Consider the following 15735-nt stretch of genomic DNA (forward strand, 5'->3'; position numbering starts at 1 on the left):
GTCCAGAGTCTCTCAGCTCTAACTTGGTGACCACTTTTTACACCATTTCTGGGACCAGGTGGGGCAGAGAGGCTACGGGTATACACTTCAGGACCATTTGAAAGGACAGGAATACTGCAAGGCCTCTTATAGCTAGCCACAAAGGGGCTGTCTCCCAGCCCAGATGGTGACAGCAATGTCTGCTTTATCCTGCATATATATAGCAAATCAAATTTATTTAATCTGCATATTTTTAAAAGTTTGAGTGCTCTTTAATGCCTCTAATTGCATATTGTGCTGATTGTTGTATTTTCATTCTTCTCCTTGCAGCTTAAGAATCCATCAGTTCCTAATCTTCTCTACTTTCTGGTTTATGCATGTCTTTTATTAGTTTCCCCCAAAGTGCTTTGCTGCTTGCAATTCTGGCTTAATTCCTCCAACATGGCTCAGGTGAAAAAGGATGCTACTTGAGCTCAGTGTTTTAAAATTTCTCTGTTGAAACATTTTCCTTTCCCTTTCGATTGTTCCATGGATGAGGCCAAAGGCCGAACGTCCTGCAGTGAGTGGTTAAGTGGGGGAAGAGGTAACCATGCATTTGCTGTCGTCCAGGAGTGTGATTAGAGAAGAGGGGTATCTTTTTTTTTTTTTTTTTTTTTTTTTTTTTTTTTTGGTACTGCCTCCTGGGAAGGAGGTTCAGAAAACAAGACTTCTCACCAGGAATTCCAAAGCTAAAAATATGTGGCTCTGGGGCAGATGAAGAAGTTTCAACATTGGAGATAGGAGTGTGAAAGTCTACAAGTGAACTCGGAAGAAAACGTAGTCATTTTCAGTTTAAGAAGCCCGGGGTGCATGAATAATTTCCCCTAGAGTAAGGCGCTTTCCAGTCAGATCTGTTGGTGCTATCGAGCTGGTATTTCAAGTATGTCCATCTGCATTTAAACGAATTGCTCCAAGACAATCTGATTATGCGGTAGTTACTTTGGTGAGAATAGCGCCTCAGTGGAATGGAAACTTCATTTTGAGTCTAATATTAGACCTTGCTTTGGAAAATTCCTTTTAAATGATCACAAGCTGGGAATAGCAAAAGAATTTAACTTTCGACAGACAGCATTCACCAAGAATTTTTAACTGCTTATGTTTGGGTCCTTGGAAAAGCAGATGTGAGAAACTGACCAGGCTGAATTGACTAGACCAGCGTTGACTTGACCTGATGCGGTGTTTATATCTGTTGCTGATAAGTTTCCCTCCTAGTCTCAGTTGCTCAAAATATTTTCATTCTTTGAGCGTGAGCGTGCTGAAGGATGGAAATTGTTGGGATGCCTAATTGTCTAACAATCTAAACTTCGAGGCCTCCAGACACTGTTGACTGTACAGGGGTCTGAGGCAGAGCAGAAAAGGGCCGAAGAACCAAAGCCAGTTTCTGAGTAAGTGCTGGGAACTTGATCAGACCTGGCCTTCAGGATATTTTTAGTTTGTCTGTCTGGTTGTGTCTGAATGAATTCACCCAGTTTTGAAGTTTTAAGGAAACTTTATTTAAAGGACTCTCCCCACCACCACCACTTCCCCCCCTCTGCCCGCAAGAAAACATTTACCATGTCACTTAAAAAAATAACACACCTATTCACTGATCATGAAATTTCTAGATCGTGTCTACTTGGCTTAAGGATAAACCAGTATTGGTATTTAAGGGATAAATTTAATATTTCAAAAGAATCTGAAATTGAAATGCATCATTTAAAAACAGCGAACCTTTTATGTAGAAGTTTTTTCCTCTGCTGGCAATAAGTTGATGGTGCCTTAGAATTAAGGAAGAATATTAATAAATTAATAGCTACCATTTATTGATGACCCAGGGGATGCCAGGCACTCTCTTTGCTAGGTACCAACATTATCTCTAATATATTAATCCTGTGTAGCAGCAATTATCATGAGCCTGGGTTTAGAGAAGAAGAAACTGAGGCTCAGAAAGGTTAGGTAGTTTGTCCTTGATCACACAGCTGGCTCAAGACACAATACTAGGGTTCAAATCCAAGACTGCTCAACTTCAGAGTCCGTGTTCTTCCTTGTAGGTTATATCTTTTGATATTTACTGTATTTGAGATTAAACCTGGGAAATGTAAAACATTTACTTATTCATCTGTAAGGGACAAGAATAAATCTATTACATGGTAACAGAAATAACATTTTAATTACAAATAACTTTTTCCAGGAGTTCCTGCTGCGGTGCAGCATCTTGGGAGCCCTGGGTGGCAGGTTCAATCCCCAGCCTGGCACAGTGGGTTAAGGATCTAATGTTGCCCCAGCTGTGGCTTAGGTCGTGACTGGGACTGGGGTCTCATCCCTGCCCTGGGAGCTCTATATGCCGTGGGGCGGCCAAAAATGGGGGAAACAATGTTTTTTCCAGAATGTAAATAAGCATGTTGTTGTTGATCTTTGTGCGTATCTCTTTATTATCTACCTAAATGGAAGGCAGCTGGATTGATTCTCTTACCTTCTACTACATTCGTCTGTGCCGTGAAGTTTTAACTGAGGTATATGAAGAAAATTTGGCTTCAGACAGATCTGTATTTGGAAAAGGGAAGTGTGTTTTAATAGCCTTTTTGAAAAATTGTGGGTATTGTCCTTTGACACTGTCAAAACTCCATAACTGGTAGTTTCTTAAAGGTTGAAGTTCCCTTGGTGGCTCAGCAGAAATGAATCTGAGGAGTTCCCGTCGTGGCGCAGTGGTTAACGAATCCGACTAGGAACCATGAGGTTGCGGGTTCGGTCCCTGCCCTTGCTCAGTGGGTTAACGATCCGGCGTTGCCGTGAGCTGTGGTGTAGGTCACAGACGCGGCTCGGATCCCGCGTTGCTGTGGCTCTGGCATAGGCCGGTGGTTACAGCTCCGATTCAACCCCTAGCCTGGGAACCTCCATATGCCGCGGGAGCGGCCCAAGAAATAGCAACAACAACAACAACAACAACAACAGACAAAAAGACAAAAGACAAAAAAAAAAAAAAAAAAAAAAAAAAAAAGAAATGAATCTGACTAGTATCCATGAGGACACAGGTTCAATCCCTGGCTTTGCTCAGCGGGTTAAGGATCCGGTGTTGTCATGAGCTGTGGTGTAGGTCTCAAACGAGGTTCAGATCTAGTGTGGCTGTGGCGCAGGCCAACAGCTGTAGTTCCGATTGGACCCCCCAGAGTGGGAACCTCCATATGTGGCAAGTGTGGCCCTAAAAAAATAAGAAGGATTAGTTGTAACGTAGAACCTGAAACTATACCAGCAAACTTCTCTAGTGCACTGTTGGGTTAAAATCTCTTGGTCTGAAATCTTCCTTACAGAAGAATTGTGAATAATGTAGGTAGCTACTCTTTGAGTCCCTACCCCTCCCCTCTCCCTAGGGGCTAGCCCTAGTAACTTGCTTCCAAAGAGTACCATGAAGGAAAATGAAAAATGAGTAACTCTGCAGTGAGGAAACCTGGGAAATAGCACCTTAACCAGGTGGCGAAGGTGAAGATCACCTGTGGTGTCGTGTGGCTGCCATGTCAGCCCTGGTGGGATCTAACTACAAAAGTCATAATCCCACTCTAATCGTGAGAAAAACATCAGACCTATCCAAATGGGAGGACGTGCTACGGGACACCTGCCACTCCTTGATTGTCAAGGTCATGGGAAACTGTCACAGACCAGAGGAGGCTGGGGAGACATGACAGCTAAATGGATGGATGCTTGAGCAGGAAGAGGACATGAATGGAAGAACTGGTGAAATCCAATAAAATCCTGGAATTTACTGACTATTACCATATCAGTGTCAGATTTTTTAGTTTTGACAAATACATCATGGTGAAGTAAGATGTTAATATTGGAGGGAAACTGAGTGAAGGATATACAGGAACTCACTGTACTGTCTTTGCGACTTTTCTATAAATCTAAATGACTGCAAAATAAAATGCTTTTAAAAATCCGGGAGTTCCCTCCGTGGCTCAGTGGTTAATGAATCCGACTAAGAACCATGAGGTTGAGGGTTCGAGGCCTGGCCTTGCTCAGTGGGTTAAGGATCCGGCGTTGCCGTGAGCTGTGGTGTAGTTTGCAGACACGGCTCCGATCCCGTGTTGCTGTTGCTCTGGCATAGGCCTGTGGCTACAGCTCCGATTCGACCCCTAGCCTGGGAACCTCCATATGCCACGGGTGCGACCGTAGAAAAGAAAAGAAAAAAAAATTCTCAGTTATGTCTTGCACTCTGAATAAATCATTTACCCATGCGTAGTTTAGTGACATCATTGCCATGATCCTTTGGAAGATACTGGTTCACTGAGTTATGCAGACCTGTGAAATGTTGACTCATTATTCCCTGCTTTCAAGATGACATTTGTTAATATCACCACCTGTCTCATCATAAACGTCTTGACTGAGAAGCTCTAAAGTTCATGGTGGTGGATACAAGTTTTCCAAAATTCTCATTTTCCCTTGAAAGCTCAGATGTTATCTTTGGCAGCAAACACTGCTGTTGTTTTCCTTAATGTAACAGGCTCATTTTGTTCATTTTCAAGAAAATGTCTCTCAGATATCCAAGTCTAAATAGCCATTGTAGTTTGTTTGGTAGTCATTCTTTCAAATGAAAATGAAGATCAGGGGAAAGGGGGCTAGTCCCACTTACTGTTCAAACCATTTCATGAGTCCTTTTCCTCAAAACAAACGATTGTACTTCAGAATGTAACAGAAGGGGTTTTGTGCTACTTTGTATTTTGTCACACACAATATTAAAAGACAGACAGGTTCCTGGGAATCCAGATTCAATGAAACCAGTAACTTTTGCTGCTTCATCAAGGGTACGCTTAAGAGGATGACTTTTCCTCCCTTTTAATGGTGTGTGTGTGTGTGTGTGTGTTGTGGGGGAAGACAGTGTCCACTGTTACAGTGACCACTGCTACCACCGCCTTGATTTGTACTCAGATACCTCTGCACCATCCGTGCAAATATCAACACAGTGAAAGATGGCAGGAACACTTTTAGTCTTCAGATGAAAATAGCTGAACCTTGCTCCTAAGAGTCTTGGGCACCCCCGGGGGTCCATGGACCACACATTGAGAACTGCTCTCCTGAAGTAAATGAGCAGGTGCTAACCAGCCAGAGGGGGAGGAGCTGCCATTCCTGAAACCCAAATCCATTAGGAAGCAAAAAAAAAACCGAGATATACTGTGGGTGGAGACAAACCGCTCTTGTGGCTCTACTGGTCTTGCTCTTGATGGCCCCTGAGGCTTTTCCATTTGTTCGTGGCCTTTCCAAACCATTTTAAAATGCTAAAATGCAGACTTTGATAACCTGGTGTCTATGTTTGCTGCTATTTTTACCAAAATCACCTGTAAGACTTGGTTCAGAAAATTCAGAAAACTACCTCTTCAACTTTGTTTTCTTTTTTTTTTTTTTCTCCTTAAAGGTAAATCTCACCTGGCTATTGTGCAGCGAGTAAACAATGAGGGAGAGGGGGATCCATTTTATGAAGTGCTGGGAATTGTCACATTAGAGGATGTGATCGAAGAAATCATCAAGTCTGAGATTCTAGATGAAACAGATTTATACAGTGAGTAACACCGCCTGAGTGTAATTTTCCGAACCCTTTGCTTTTACTTGTTGTGCTGTTTGTGAGTCATCTGACGTCTCTCCGGCTGTTGTCTGCCTGTTTCTAATTATGCACTGTGTGTGTAGGCCGGGTACAACCTGTCAGTGGATCCCAGTCCCTTCATCAGAGAGCAAGGAGAAGAGGCAGGTCCTCTAATGTCAAGTGGCCGTGTTTTTTTTTTATTTTTCCTGACAAGCCCACTGCTTCTAACCATTGACAGGAGCATTGCTTACCCTGAACAGAAAACTCCCTTCTTGGCTTTTCCGTTTATTTTACATCTGGAAAAAGAATTGTTCTTTACTAAATTTTCATTTTGTACAATTAGGCAAATTTTTTTCAGATAAATTTCAGTTTCCACCTAAGGTCATAATTCAAGGACCTAAAAAAGTGAGGGGGCTTTGTTAAAAGGATAGATAGCAACTGTTGAAATTTCCTTGTTCCAGGACCCATGGGCCAGGGTAGAGGCGATGTTTGCAGGTGTAGTTTTGCTGGGGCCGTGGTGGCGTGGTACGAGATATGTGGAAGGAAGGACAGGTTAGGATACGCAATAAAAGTGTGTTTTTCTTGTTCTCTGCTACTTTGTCTTTTGGGAGGTGGAATGAGGAGTGGCTTCCTCTCCCAGGGCAGAGGAAGGGGAAATATCTGCCCCTGTTGGCCCAGAAGTTGGCTTGATCCTGGGTTGAAGGTGTGACTTGAGTCCTGTCTCATTAAAGTCCCCAAATGGTCTATGGAGCTTAAATCTTCTTCCTCAGCCTTGCTCTTAGAAAAGTAAGATTCTTTCAAGAGTTTAATACCAAAGATGATCCAAGGCCTGTGATGTTGGAGGTTGTCAAAGGTGGGATAAAGAAAGAGCATCTGGACTCTTTTTGTCCTGTTTAGCTTTTAAAGCATGACTTGGAAGGGAAAATGGCCTGTTCAGATAGCCTGTGGCACCTGGGACAAAGCAAACCTTGCTCAAAGTGGAATGATTTTATTCAGTCCTGTTAAAAGGGAATGTTCCTCAATTTAAATATGAAAGTCAGGGGTTCCCACTGTGGTGCAGCGGGTTAAGGATCCAGCGTTGTCTCTGGCAGCGAAGGTTCCATCCCCAACATGATGCAGGGGGTTGAGGATCTGGCAATGCTGGAACTGTGCCGCAGGTTGCAGCTGCGGCTAGGATTTGATCCTTGGCCTGGTAACTTTGATACGCTGTGGGTAAGACCCCAAAAAATTTTGGAAAAAGTCTTCCCTGCACCCTTAAAAATTTTTTTTTATATTTAGCTCATGTTTGCTTCTGAAAATATTTTTTCTCACATCTGTATATTGCTCTTTAAAAAATACCAGTTCCTATGTGTTTTATCCTTTTGACTCTTAGAGAATAATCAGCAATTTCCTAATAGAGAATATTGGCTGTGTGTTTACATGTTTCTCATCCCTCCTCACAGTGACTGCTTAATACCAAGTGTGTCTCTGCATAATTCGGTGTTTGCCTGGGGGTAATACTCATTGTAAGAAAGATAATTTAGACATTTATGGAATCATATGTTTGTACTTGGGTTCACTCGTTTTAAACCTTGATGGGACATGACTTCCTAAGATGAGAGGCTGAACTTGTGGTTCAGGTATATTTTGGATTTAGATAGGAGGTTGGGGGTGATGACTACCTTTGCCATTAGGAAATTATTTAGAATGTTGGCACTGATTTATACTGCCTGATTCTAAAGAGAATTTGGGACAGAGGAAAATTATAGGTCGTGATCACCTTCTCCCCGGGACCAGCCTAGGTAGTAATCATTCTGTTTAGTCGCAGGCATGTAGTGGCAATGTGAAGACTCAGGATTCTTGAGGGGGGAAAAGTAAGCAATTGGGGTCTTATCTCTAACCTAGTTTTTTCTCGATCATTACTTTGTCCAGGAAAATACTTGAAAAAAGGTTTTGCACTAGACACCTTTTAGATCAAGAGATGGCAACTACAGTCCCAAAGTACCTGCCACCTGTTTTTATATGACCTTCAAGCTAAAATGTGGTTTTTGGTGTTTTTTTTTTTTATATATTTTGCAGTTGTTGGGAAAAAAAGTCAAAATAATTATTTTATTTTGTAGCAGGTAAAACTGGTATGCATTTAAAATTTCCTATCTAGGAGTTCCTGTTGTAACTCAGTGGGTTAAGAATCTGACATAGTGTCCATGAGGATGCAGGTTTGATCCCTGACCTCTCTAAGTGGGTTAAGGATCCAGTGTTACTTCAAGCTGTGGCTTAGGTCTGAGATGTGGCTTGGATCTGGTGCTGCTGTGGCTGTGGTGTAGGCCAGCTGCTGCAGCTCGGATTCAGCCCCTAGCCTGGGAACTTCAATATGCTGCAGGTATGGCCCAAACCCTAAAAACAAACAAACAAACAAAAAACCATATCTATAATAAAGTTTTATTGCAACACAGTCATGTGAATTCCTTTACATATGGCTGCTTTTGCTAAACAGCAGAGTTGAATAATTACAACAGAGCCTACCTGGCCGCAGAGCCTGAAGTGTTTATTGTCTAGCCCTTTACAGAAGATGTGTGCTGACCTCTATTCTCAATCACTTTTTTCATATTTGCTTGACCTTGAGGGTCTCATGATCTGAGGTAGAAATGAAGCTAATAGTATTAAAATACTGTTCTATGAAAGGGTTCTTGTTTGTTTCTTGAGTGTGTGTGTGTGCCTGCGCACGTGCACACGTGTGTTCTCTTTCAGCAGAGCCTAGCAGCCTCCTAAAGGCAGGGACACACTTCCCTGTGTCTTTCGTAGCACGATTGTTCTTCATCGTGGTGTGGCGACCCCAAGTAGCAGGAGCCTGTGTGCACTCCAGGCTGCATACTCTGTTGCTATGTGGGGCTCTAGGCTCTACAAGGGGGACGGTTTCAGTCCACAGCTGCCCAGTAATGTACCTACACGGGTTCTCAAGATCTTCATGAGGTGTGTTGTTAATAGCTGCTCCTAATCAGCTTGCCTGCGATGACTGACTTCAGGCTGCGTCACGACTCTGCTGCACTGATTTGATGAGAATTCTCGCTCCCTTCCTCCCTCTTCCGAGTGGTGTTTGTGTGTAACGTGCCCACCGTCTGGAGAAAGAGTCTGGCCTTTCCCATAGATTATGTCATTTTCATGCAGAAAGAGCCCTGATGACATGGAATGCATTTCCTTACTTTTTCCTTTTCTCATTCCTCCCTCAAGCTGATAACAGAACGAAAAAGAAAGTGGCCCATCGAGAAAGAAAGCAAGATTTTTCCGCCTTTAAGCAGACAGACAGCGAGATGAAGGTTAAAATATCACCACAGCTTCTCCTGGCCATGCACCGTTTCCTAGCAACAGGCAAGTGCAGCTTATCACAGTTGGAAATCTCTGCCAACCCTGGAGCGAGTTTCTCACCCACCGCTGACTGGGGTGGGCTGGGGGTGGAGACTGGGAAATGGGGTGATAAGTAATGCCACTTTTGTGTTTTGTTTTTTGTTTTGTTTTGTTTTGTTTGTTTTGTTTTGTTTTGTTCTTTTTAAATTCTCTCCTCTCCTGTGTTCAGTGTCGGCATGAACCCTCTGAGACATTTACCAGGGGTGGACCAGTAACTTAAAATTGGTCTGAAAGGTAAGGATGAATGTTAGTGCCACACTGCATGTGAACCGTAGGCCAGGCCATCCGCTTCAGCTCAGTCCAGGGGAGAGCCAGCTGGCGGAGCAGGCGGACAGTGTGAACCAGACACCACCTCTTGTGTGTCGGACAGTTGAGTAGCTCTCTCTTCAGCTTGCCTCGGAAGAACACTTGGACAGCAGTGGTGACCCGGGTGCTATGATTTGCAGAGAAGAACCATAGGTGTTTCAAAATTAAATCTTGACCTTTTTGAGGGTTCTAATGAAATGAGAAATTCTAAGAACTCCGACATGGATTTCTTGATGGCCTCTTCAAATCAGATTTTTTAACTTGGGCCGATTCCAGGAGGCAAGTGTTCACATTATTAAAAACCACCAACCCAGCCGGCACTGACTGCTCCAGAGAGGTCAAGGTTGAATGGACTTAAGAGACTGACTGACCCTGCTCACATCCCCAGATGGCTCTCTAGGCGAAGGGTGAGCTCTGCTGGCCAGGGGAAGTGTGAGAAAATGTGAAAGTACCCAGTGGCCTATAGAAGACGCCTGTGTCCAAGACGGGCAGCCAGTGCCTTTCAACTGAATGCGATGTACTTAAAATATTTTGAAAAGAAGGCTAACAGCAGCCGCGTGGTGGAATGTTAACGCGCTCCTTAAGATCATGTTTTCAGATACCCGGAAATCCTCACCATGTAATGTTTGTGACATGGGGCAATACTCATAATTTAATGTAAAGCGAGAAGAAACCATATAAGACCATGTGTACGTAAGAGCATCCTTGTTTTTGTGTGTACACACACACACACGTACACGTACACGGCACTCACGCCCAGGCGAAGTACTGGAAAAAAACGCTCACCAATTGCACAGAATGGTCATGTATGAGTGGTTGGTGGATAGGTGATTTGATTTTCTTCTTGACCTTTTTCTGTATTTTCCAAAATTTCTGCAACGTACTGCCTTATTTTGTTATTACAAAAAAGTCACAGAAGCTAAGGTAGAATTTATACGTCTCACTGACCATAGAATTTTTAAAAAGTGAAACATAGATATTATCTGTAACTTGTTTATTAATCTTTTTCCAATTCTGGCAATATTGTTCCTCATCATTTAAGAGCCACAATTGAAAACTAAATGTTCTCCTCCTCTGCCTCTGAGATCCCGTGAACGTCCACTTTGAGAATAGCACCCTGAAATTCGTAATTGTGATTTTAAATAAAATCGATACCTTTGTAAATTCAGACCAACATTACCTTTTTTTTTTTTTAATTAGCAAGTTGGAGTGCATGTTGATGTGTGCACGTGCCTTGCTTTTATTCTAAATCTCTCCCTTCCTTGATTCCCAGACTTTCTCAGGGTAGTTGAATGGGAGAATGAGCTGTGAAGCACTGCATCTGTGCACCTGGTACTAACCCACACCTAGACGCTTCCTGACCTTTGCTTCTTCCTTTGGCTGTTGTTGGACAGTCAGACTTTCGTGGCCTGTGGCATCCTGGCAGCCACAGAGCCTGCTTCTGGTTGATTTTCCTCTGTATCGGTCAGAAAATAAGGGTATGTTTATGAGAACTGAAAGCAGTGACAGGTTGAAAAGGAACTATTCTTAAGCAGCAACCATGAGAATTCAGCATTTTCTAATTTCTCCCAGGTCATCCTGCCCCCAGTGGATCACCAAACGGAAGTCTCGTTAACCTGTACCGTGTCACTTTGATTCCAAGCGTTCCTTATTCTCTAAACACCTTAATCACTAATAATAGTTTTTTCCATCCATGTGAAGTGTAATATCAAGTTGTGTTTATATCTATAGAAGTAGAAGCATTTAGCCCATCCCAGATGTCAGAGAAGATCCTTCTAAGGCTGCTAAAGCACCCCAATGTCATCCAGGAACTGAAGTATGATGAGAAGAACAAGAAAGCCCCAGAATACTACCTCTACCAGCGAAACAAACCTGTAGACTACTTCGTTCTCATTTTGCAGGTCAGAAGAAATAAAAGTTGTTTGATCTCATTGAGTTCCCACCCTTCCAGTTCTGAGGAGGGCGGGTGTAGGCGAACGGGTGTCAAGGAGTACATATGCGACTTCTGGGGTGGCCTTACATGCGGGAGAATTTTATCGCCCTGTTTTCATATCTGCCAACAATTTCCAGATAAAGCGATATCACTAGTTAATTTTCAATACTGATGGGTGCTGAGTGGTTGCCGAGGCATGGGGGGCTGTTCATGTGAAGAATGGTGAATTCGATCGTTTGTATTTTTTGAAGAGTTTGGGGAATTACCTATGGCATGTCTAAGTCTCGGCTGGGTGTTTGAAATTTGTGTTGTGAGTTTCTTGGGTCTTCTTTCTTATCTTTTCTTTTTTTCACCCCTCAGTAGGACTTGGTCTGACTTCCTAGAAATGCCTTATTATCTCTTCCCTTAATGCCGCCAAAATTATCCACCTCTTGTTGTTATTCCTGATTCCTAACCAGACTGTTTTAAAGAGGAACCGATGGGATAATAATCTTGGCCTCTCACGGCAACGGTAACTTCCTTCCTTCTCACTGAAACATAATCTACTGCATGAGGTGGGAAGGTCTGTCCAGTCTGAAGCCTCCTCGAAGGGCTTTTGTGTTTGAGTTGACAGGAGGCCCTTGTTATATCAGTTTCCCTTGGCTGAGCACAGTCCTTGGCATGGAGACTAAGATGAATGGTACAGTGACTAGAGTGCCAGTTTTATTGACTTCTTGTCCCTCTTTGTTGAAGAATTACTTTTGTAGGAATTCTGAGTTGATTTCAATAGAAGAATTGTAGCCCCTTAAAGACACCCTGTTTCTTGGTTATTTCCTTGATAAGAACTGGAGGGTCATTATTAGAGTGTAACTAGCATTTTGTAAGGCTGTCTACAATTTATGAGTCCCGTAGGTCCCAATTATCTAAATGAATTAAGAAGGTTCTTTTTATTTTTGTGTGTGTCTTTTTGCCTTTTTTAGGGCTGCACTGCGGCATACGGAGGTTCCCAGGCTAGGGGTCCAAGCGGAGCTATGGCCGCCGGCCTAGGCCACAGCCACAGCAACGCCGGATCTGAGCCGTGTCTGCAGCCTACACTACAGCTCTCGGCCTACACTACAGCTCACGGCAACACCAAATCCTTAACCCACTGAGCAAAGCCGGGCATCAGTCCTGCAACCTCATGGTTACTAGTCAGATTCATTTCCACTGTGCCACAATGGGAACTCCATATATGCGACTTTTATACAGTATTTCTTGGAAACTTCTGCCGGCAGGTTTTCTTCTTATTCTTTTTTTTGTCTTTTTAGAGCCATACCTACAGCATATGCAGATTCCCAGGCTAGGGGTCCCATCGGAGCTTTATCCACTGGCCTACACCATAGCCACAGCCACGGCAGATCTGAGCCAGTCTGCAACCTACATCACAGCTCACGGCAACACCGGATCCTCGACCCACGGAGCAAGGCCAGGGACCAAACCCGCAACCCCATGGCTGCTGGGCAGATCCCTTTCTGCTGTGCCACTGTGGGAACTCCCATGCTCACAGGTTTTCTTAGTTCAGTACCCTGACTCTTCTGCTAACCTTGGTCTTACTCAGTCCTGAATGATGCTTTTCTTTTTCTCTGGGGGATGGATGAACTTGAAACTCTGAGGAGGCTGTTGGGAATTTTATTTACTGCAGTGAAGGAATAAAGCATTCATGTTGCTCATAAAAGCTAGTTGTGACTATCCCTTAAACTTAGAGAAACTGAATGACATTAAATACAGTTATTTAGGAGAACTTTGAGGGTTGACATTGTGATTTTCAGTAGTAATATTAGAAACTCTGTGGCTTTCACTTGTCAATTTTTATATAGTTAGGATTTATGCAGGTCTCATTCAGTAACACTGCATTGGTATGTGAGAAAGCCATTTCCTGGCTGATGGATCTAAAAATAAATTTTATGGTAGATGGACTTCATAATCCGTATCCCTTTATAAGTAAATCTTTAAAGATATTTTTGATAAAGCTTTGTGTTTGAATACCTATGTTGTGTTAAATATTTATATAAATTTAACAAATTCTTGGAACTGATTATATCCTCCCTAGGTTTTACAAATAGCATATACACTGGATTTATGGAGATGTTCAAACTATAGACTTGGGTGAAAATCATGTTCTTGCAGGCCAACCAATTACCTGAGTTCCCCAGAGTTGGGTAATATCATCATACTCTGAAATATCATAATACTCTGTCCATCTAGCATAGCTGTCATCATTTATAGAATATATTCCACCCTAAAATGGACTAATCCATCATTGGAAGTTCATCCCAGGTTATTGAGCATGTTCCACTGCATTTCAAGAGCATAAAACCAGAAGAAAGCAGCAGTATCTGCCTTCCCTTCCTGGCCCCAGGGCCAGTGAGCTGCCCTCTTATGCAGACACTAGGAAGACTCATTTATTAGGTAATTGATATTTGGAATACAATTATAAATAGAAACATTACTTTGAGCTTAAACCCTAGTTGAAATAAGTCTAATTTATTCAAAGCAAACCACTTAGGTAAGCTGTATTAAAAGAATATCCTATGAGTTATGGGGCACACGCCTCCCACTACATATGTATAATAAAAAGGGCAACTTCAGGAGTTTCCTAGTGGCTCAGAGGAAATGAATCTCAGTAGCACCCATGAGGACCCCGGTTTGCTCCCTGGCCTTGCTCAGTGGGTTAAGGATCCAGTGTTGCCACGAGCTGTGGTATAGGTTGCAGATGCAGCTCGCATCTCGCGTGGCAGTGGCTTTGGCGTAGGCCTGCGGCTGCGGGTCCAGTTAGACCCTGAGCCTGGGAACCTCCATATGCCATGAGTGCGGCCCCAAAAAAAAGACCAAAAAAAAAAAAAAAGGCAACTTTAGGAGTTCCCTGATGGCTCAGTGGATTAATGATCTGGCATTGTCACTATTGTGGTTTGGGTCATTGCTGTGGTGTAGGTTCAGTCCCTGGCCTGGGAACTTCTGCATGCCATGGGTGTGGCCAAAGAATTAAATAAATAAATAGGCAACTGCAAGTTTCATATGAGAAAATAGATTTTTTAAACTAAAATGTACTATGAGAAAAGCACAATGAAGAGTGAAAGAAAACATTATTGGCTATACATGCCTTAAATAACAAAATACACATATAAAAGTAGAAATAGATAAGAACATAATTTCAGTGGAACTTTTTTTCCATCATCATAAAAGAGTAGGGGAAAATGTCAGTTTTTAATTGGGTAAATAATAAAACAGAATTAACCACTTTGAAGAAAATTAAAGCCAGGAAAATAAACTTTTAAAAAAGTTTTGGAGTTCCTGTTGTGGCTCAGTGGTTAACAAATCCCACTAGGAACTAGGAGGTTGCAGGTTCGATCCCTGGCCTTGCTCAGTGGGTTAAGGATCCGGTGTTGCCGTGAGCTATGGTGTAGGTTACAGACGCGGCTCAGATCCCGAGTTGCTGTGGCTCTGGCGTAGGCCGGTGGCTACAGCTCCGATTCGACCCCTAGCCTGGGAACCTCCATATGCCGTGGGAGCGGCCCAAGAAATGGCAAAAAAAAAAAAAAAAATTTTCTATGACTCCATAAAAGCTGGTCATCTGCTCCATCATATGTAAGTTCTAGTAATTCAGAAAGATAGAAGTTTCATAAAACCACCTGTGTAGTTCATAATGAAATGAAAATTAAATGGAAAAGTGCATCACTGAAAAGTACTAAGCTATTTTAAAATTGAGATCAGTTCTCTTACAAGCGTTTATAGGTAAGATAGAGAACAGAGTGTATACTATGTGTTCATTTGTGTAAAAAAACAAACCTGCATTCTTCCTTTGATGTGCATACACAGTGCATCTACAAAAGAAACTGGTAATAATTGTTGCCTCTAAGGAGGAGGCTTGGAGGACTGGGAATGGGGCGGAAGGGAGACTTAGTCTTCCTTTGAATCTCTGTGTGTATGTACTGTCATTTAAATAAAGAATCATGAAAAATAGAATTAATGACAAACTAAAAACCCTAAGTAGCACCTGAATTAAGGAGAAAATATGTAGCATAAAAGACTATTAAATAATATAAAAACCGTATATACAATATATCAAAGTTTTACGAAATTTTATTCCTCTAAGTACTTAAAAAATGTGTAATTTTCTATAAGAGATAAAGAGCAAAGCAACAGACTAAGAACAAATTAAATTATAGATTGTCATAATTTTCATTTAAAAATGAAAAATCCTGGAGTTCCCACTGTAGCACAGTGGGATCAGCAGCATCTCTGAGCCCTGGGACCCAGGTTCCATCCCCAGCCCAGCACAGTAGGTTAGTAAGGATCTGGCGTTGCCACAGCTGTGGCTTAGGTTGCAACGGCAGCTTGGATTTGATCCCTGCTCCAGGAATTCCGTATGCAGAGAGTGGCCAAAAAAATAAAAATAACATAAAATGAAATGAAAATTCCTTTACATCCCATAAATAAAGTCAAGATTGCTTCTTCTAAAAGATCAACAAAATCAGTATTCTATTGGCATAATTAGTGTGATTAAGAAGAAAAAACAAAAGTAGTTCTCCTT

The 15735-nt window shown here is 42.3% G+C and overlaps 2 protein-coding genes across 5 annotated transcripts in view; one reads left to right on the top strand and one right to left on the bottom strand.

Moving 5' to 3' along the window:
* The window catches only part of PCGF6 (polycomb group ring finger 6), a 1082924-nt gene that overhangs the window by 815335 nt on the left and 251854 nt on the right, over positions 1 to 15735 (bottom strand). The gene's annotated exons all lie outside the window — the stretch shown is intronic.
* Positions 1 to 15735, top strand: part of CNNM2 (cyclin and CBS domain divalent metal cation transport mediator 2) — a 168058-nt gene that overhangs the window by 129046 nt on the left and 23277 nt on the right. For 3 of the 4 annotated variants that reach the window (XR_014826828.1, XM_001929243.7, XM_001929238.7), the window contains 3 exons: positions 5402 to 5545; positions 8774 to 8911; positions 10985 to 11154. Coding sequence is in view for 3 of the 4 variants with exons in the window: in XM_001929243.7 (XP_001929278.2) it covers positions 5402 to 5545; positions 8774 to 8911; positions 10985 to 11154 (452 nt within the window). In the remaining variant the exon portion in view is untranslated. Of the gene's footprint in view, positions 1 to 5401; positions 5546 to 8773; positions 8912 to 9116; positions 10422 to 10984; positions 11155 to 15735 lie in introns of those variants that run through there. The other variant, XM_005657454.4, reaches the window with a different exon arrangement.

Source organism: Sus scrofa, chromosome 14, assembly GCF_054392235.1.
Source record: "Sus scrofa isolate SSC_HxYL_T2T_F1_AM1 chromosome 14, Sscrofa_HxYL_maternal_Yorkshire_Landrace_v2.0, whole genome shotgun sequence".
Taxonomy (NCBI): Eukaryota; Metazoa; Chordata; class Mammalia; order Artiodactyla; family Suidae; genus Sus; species Sus scrofa.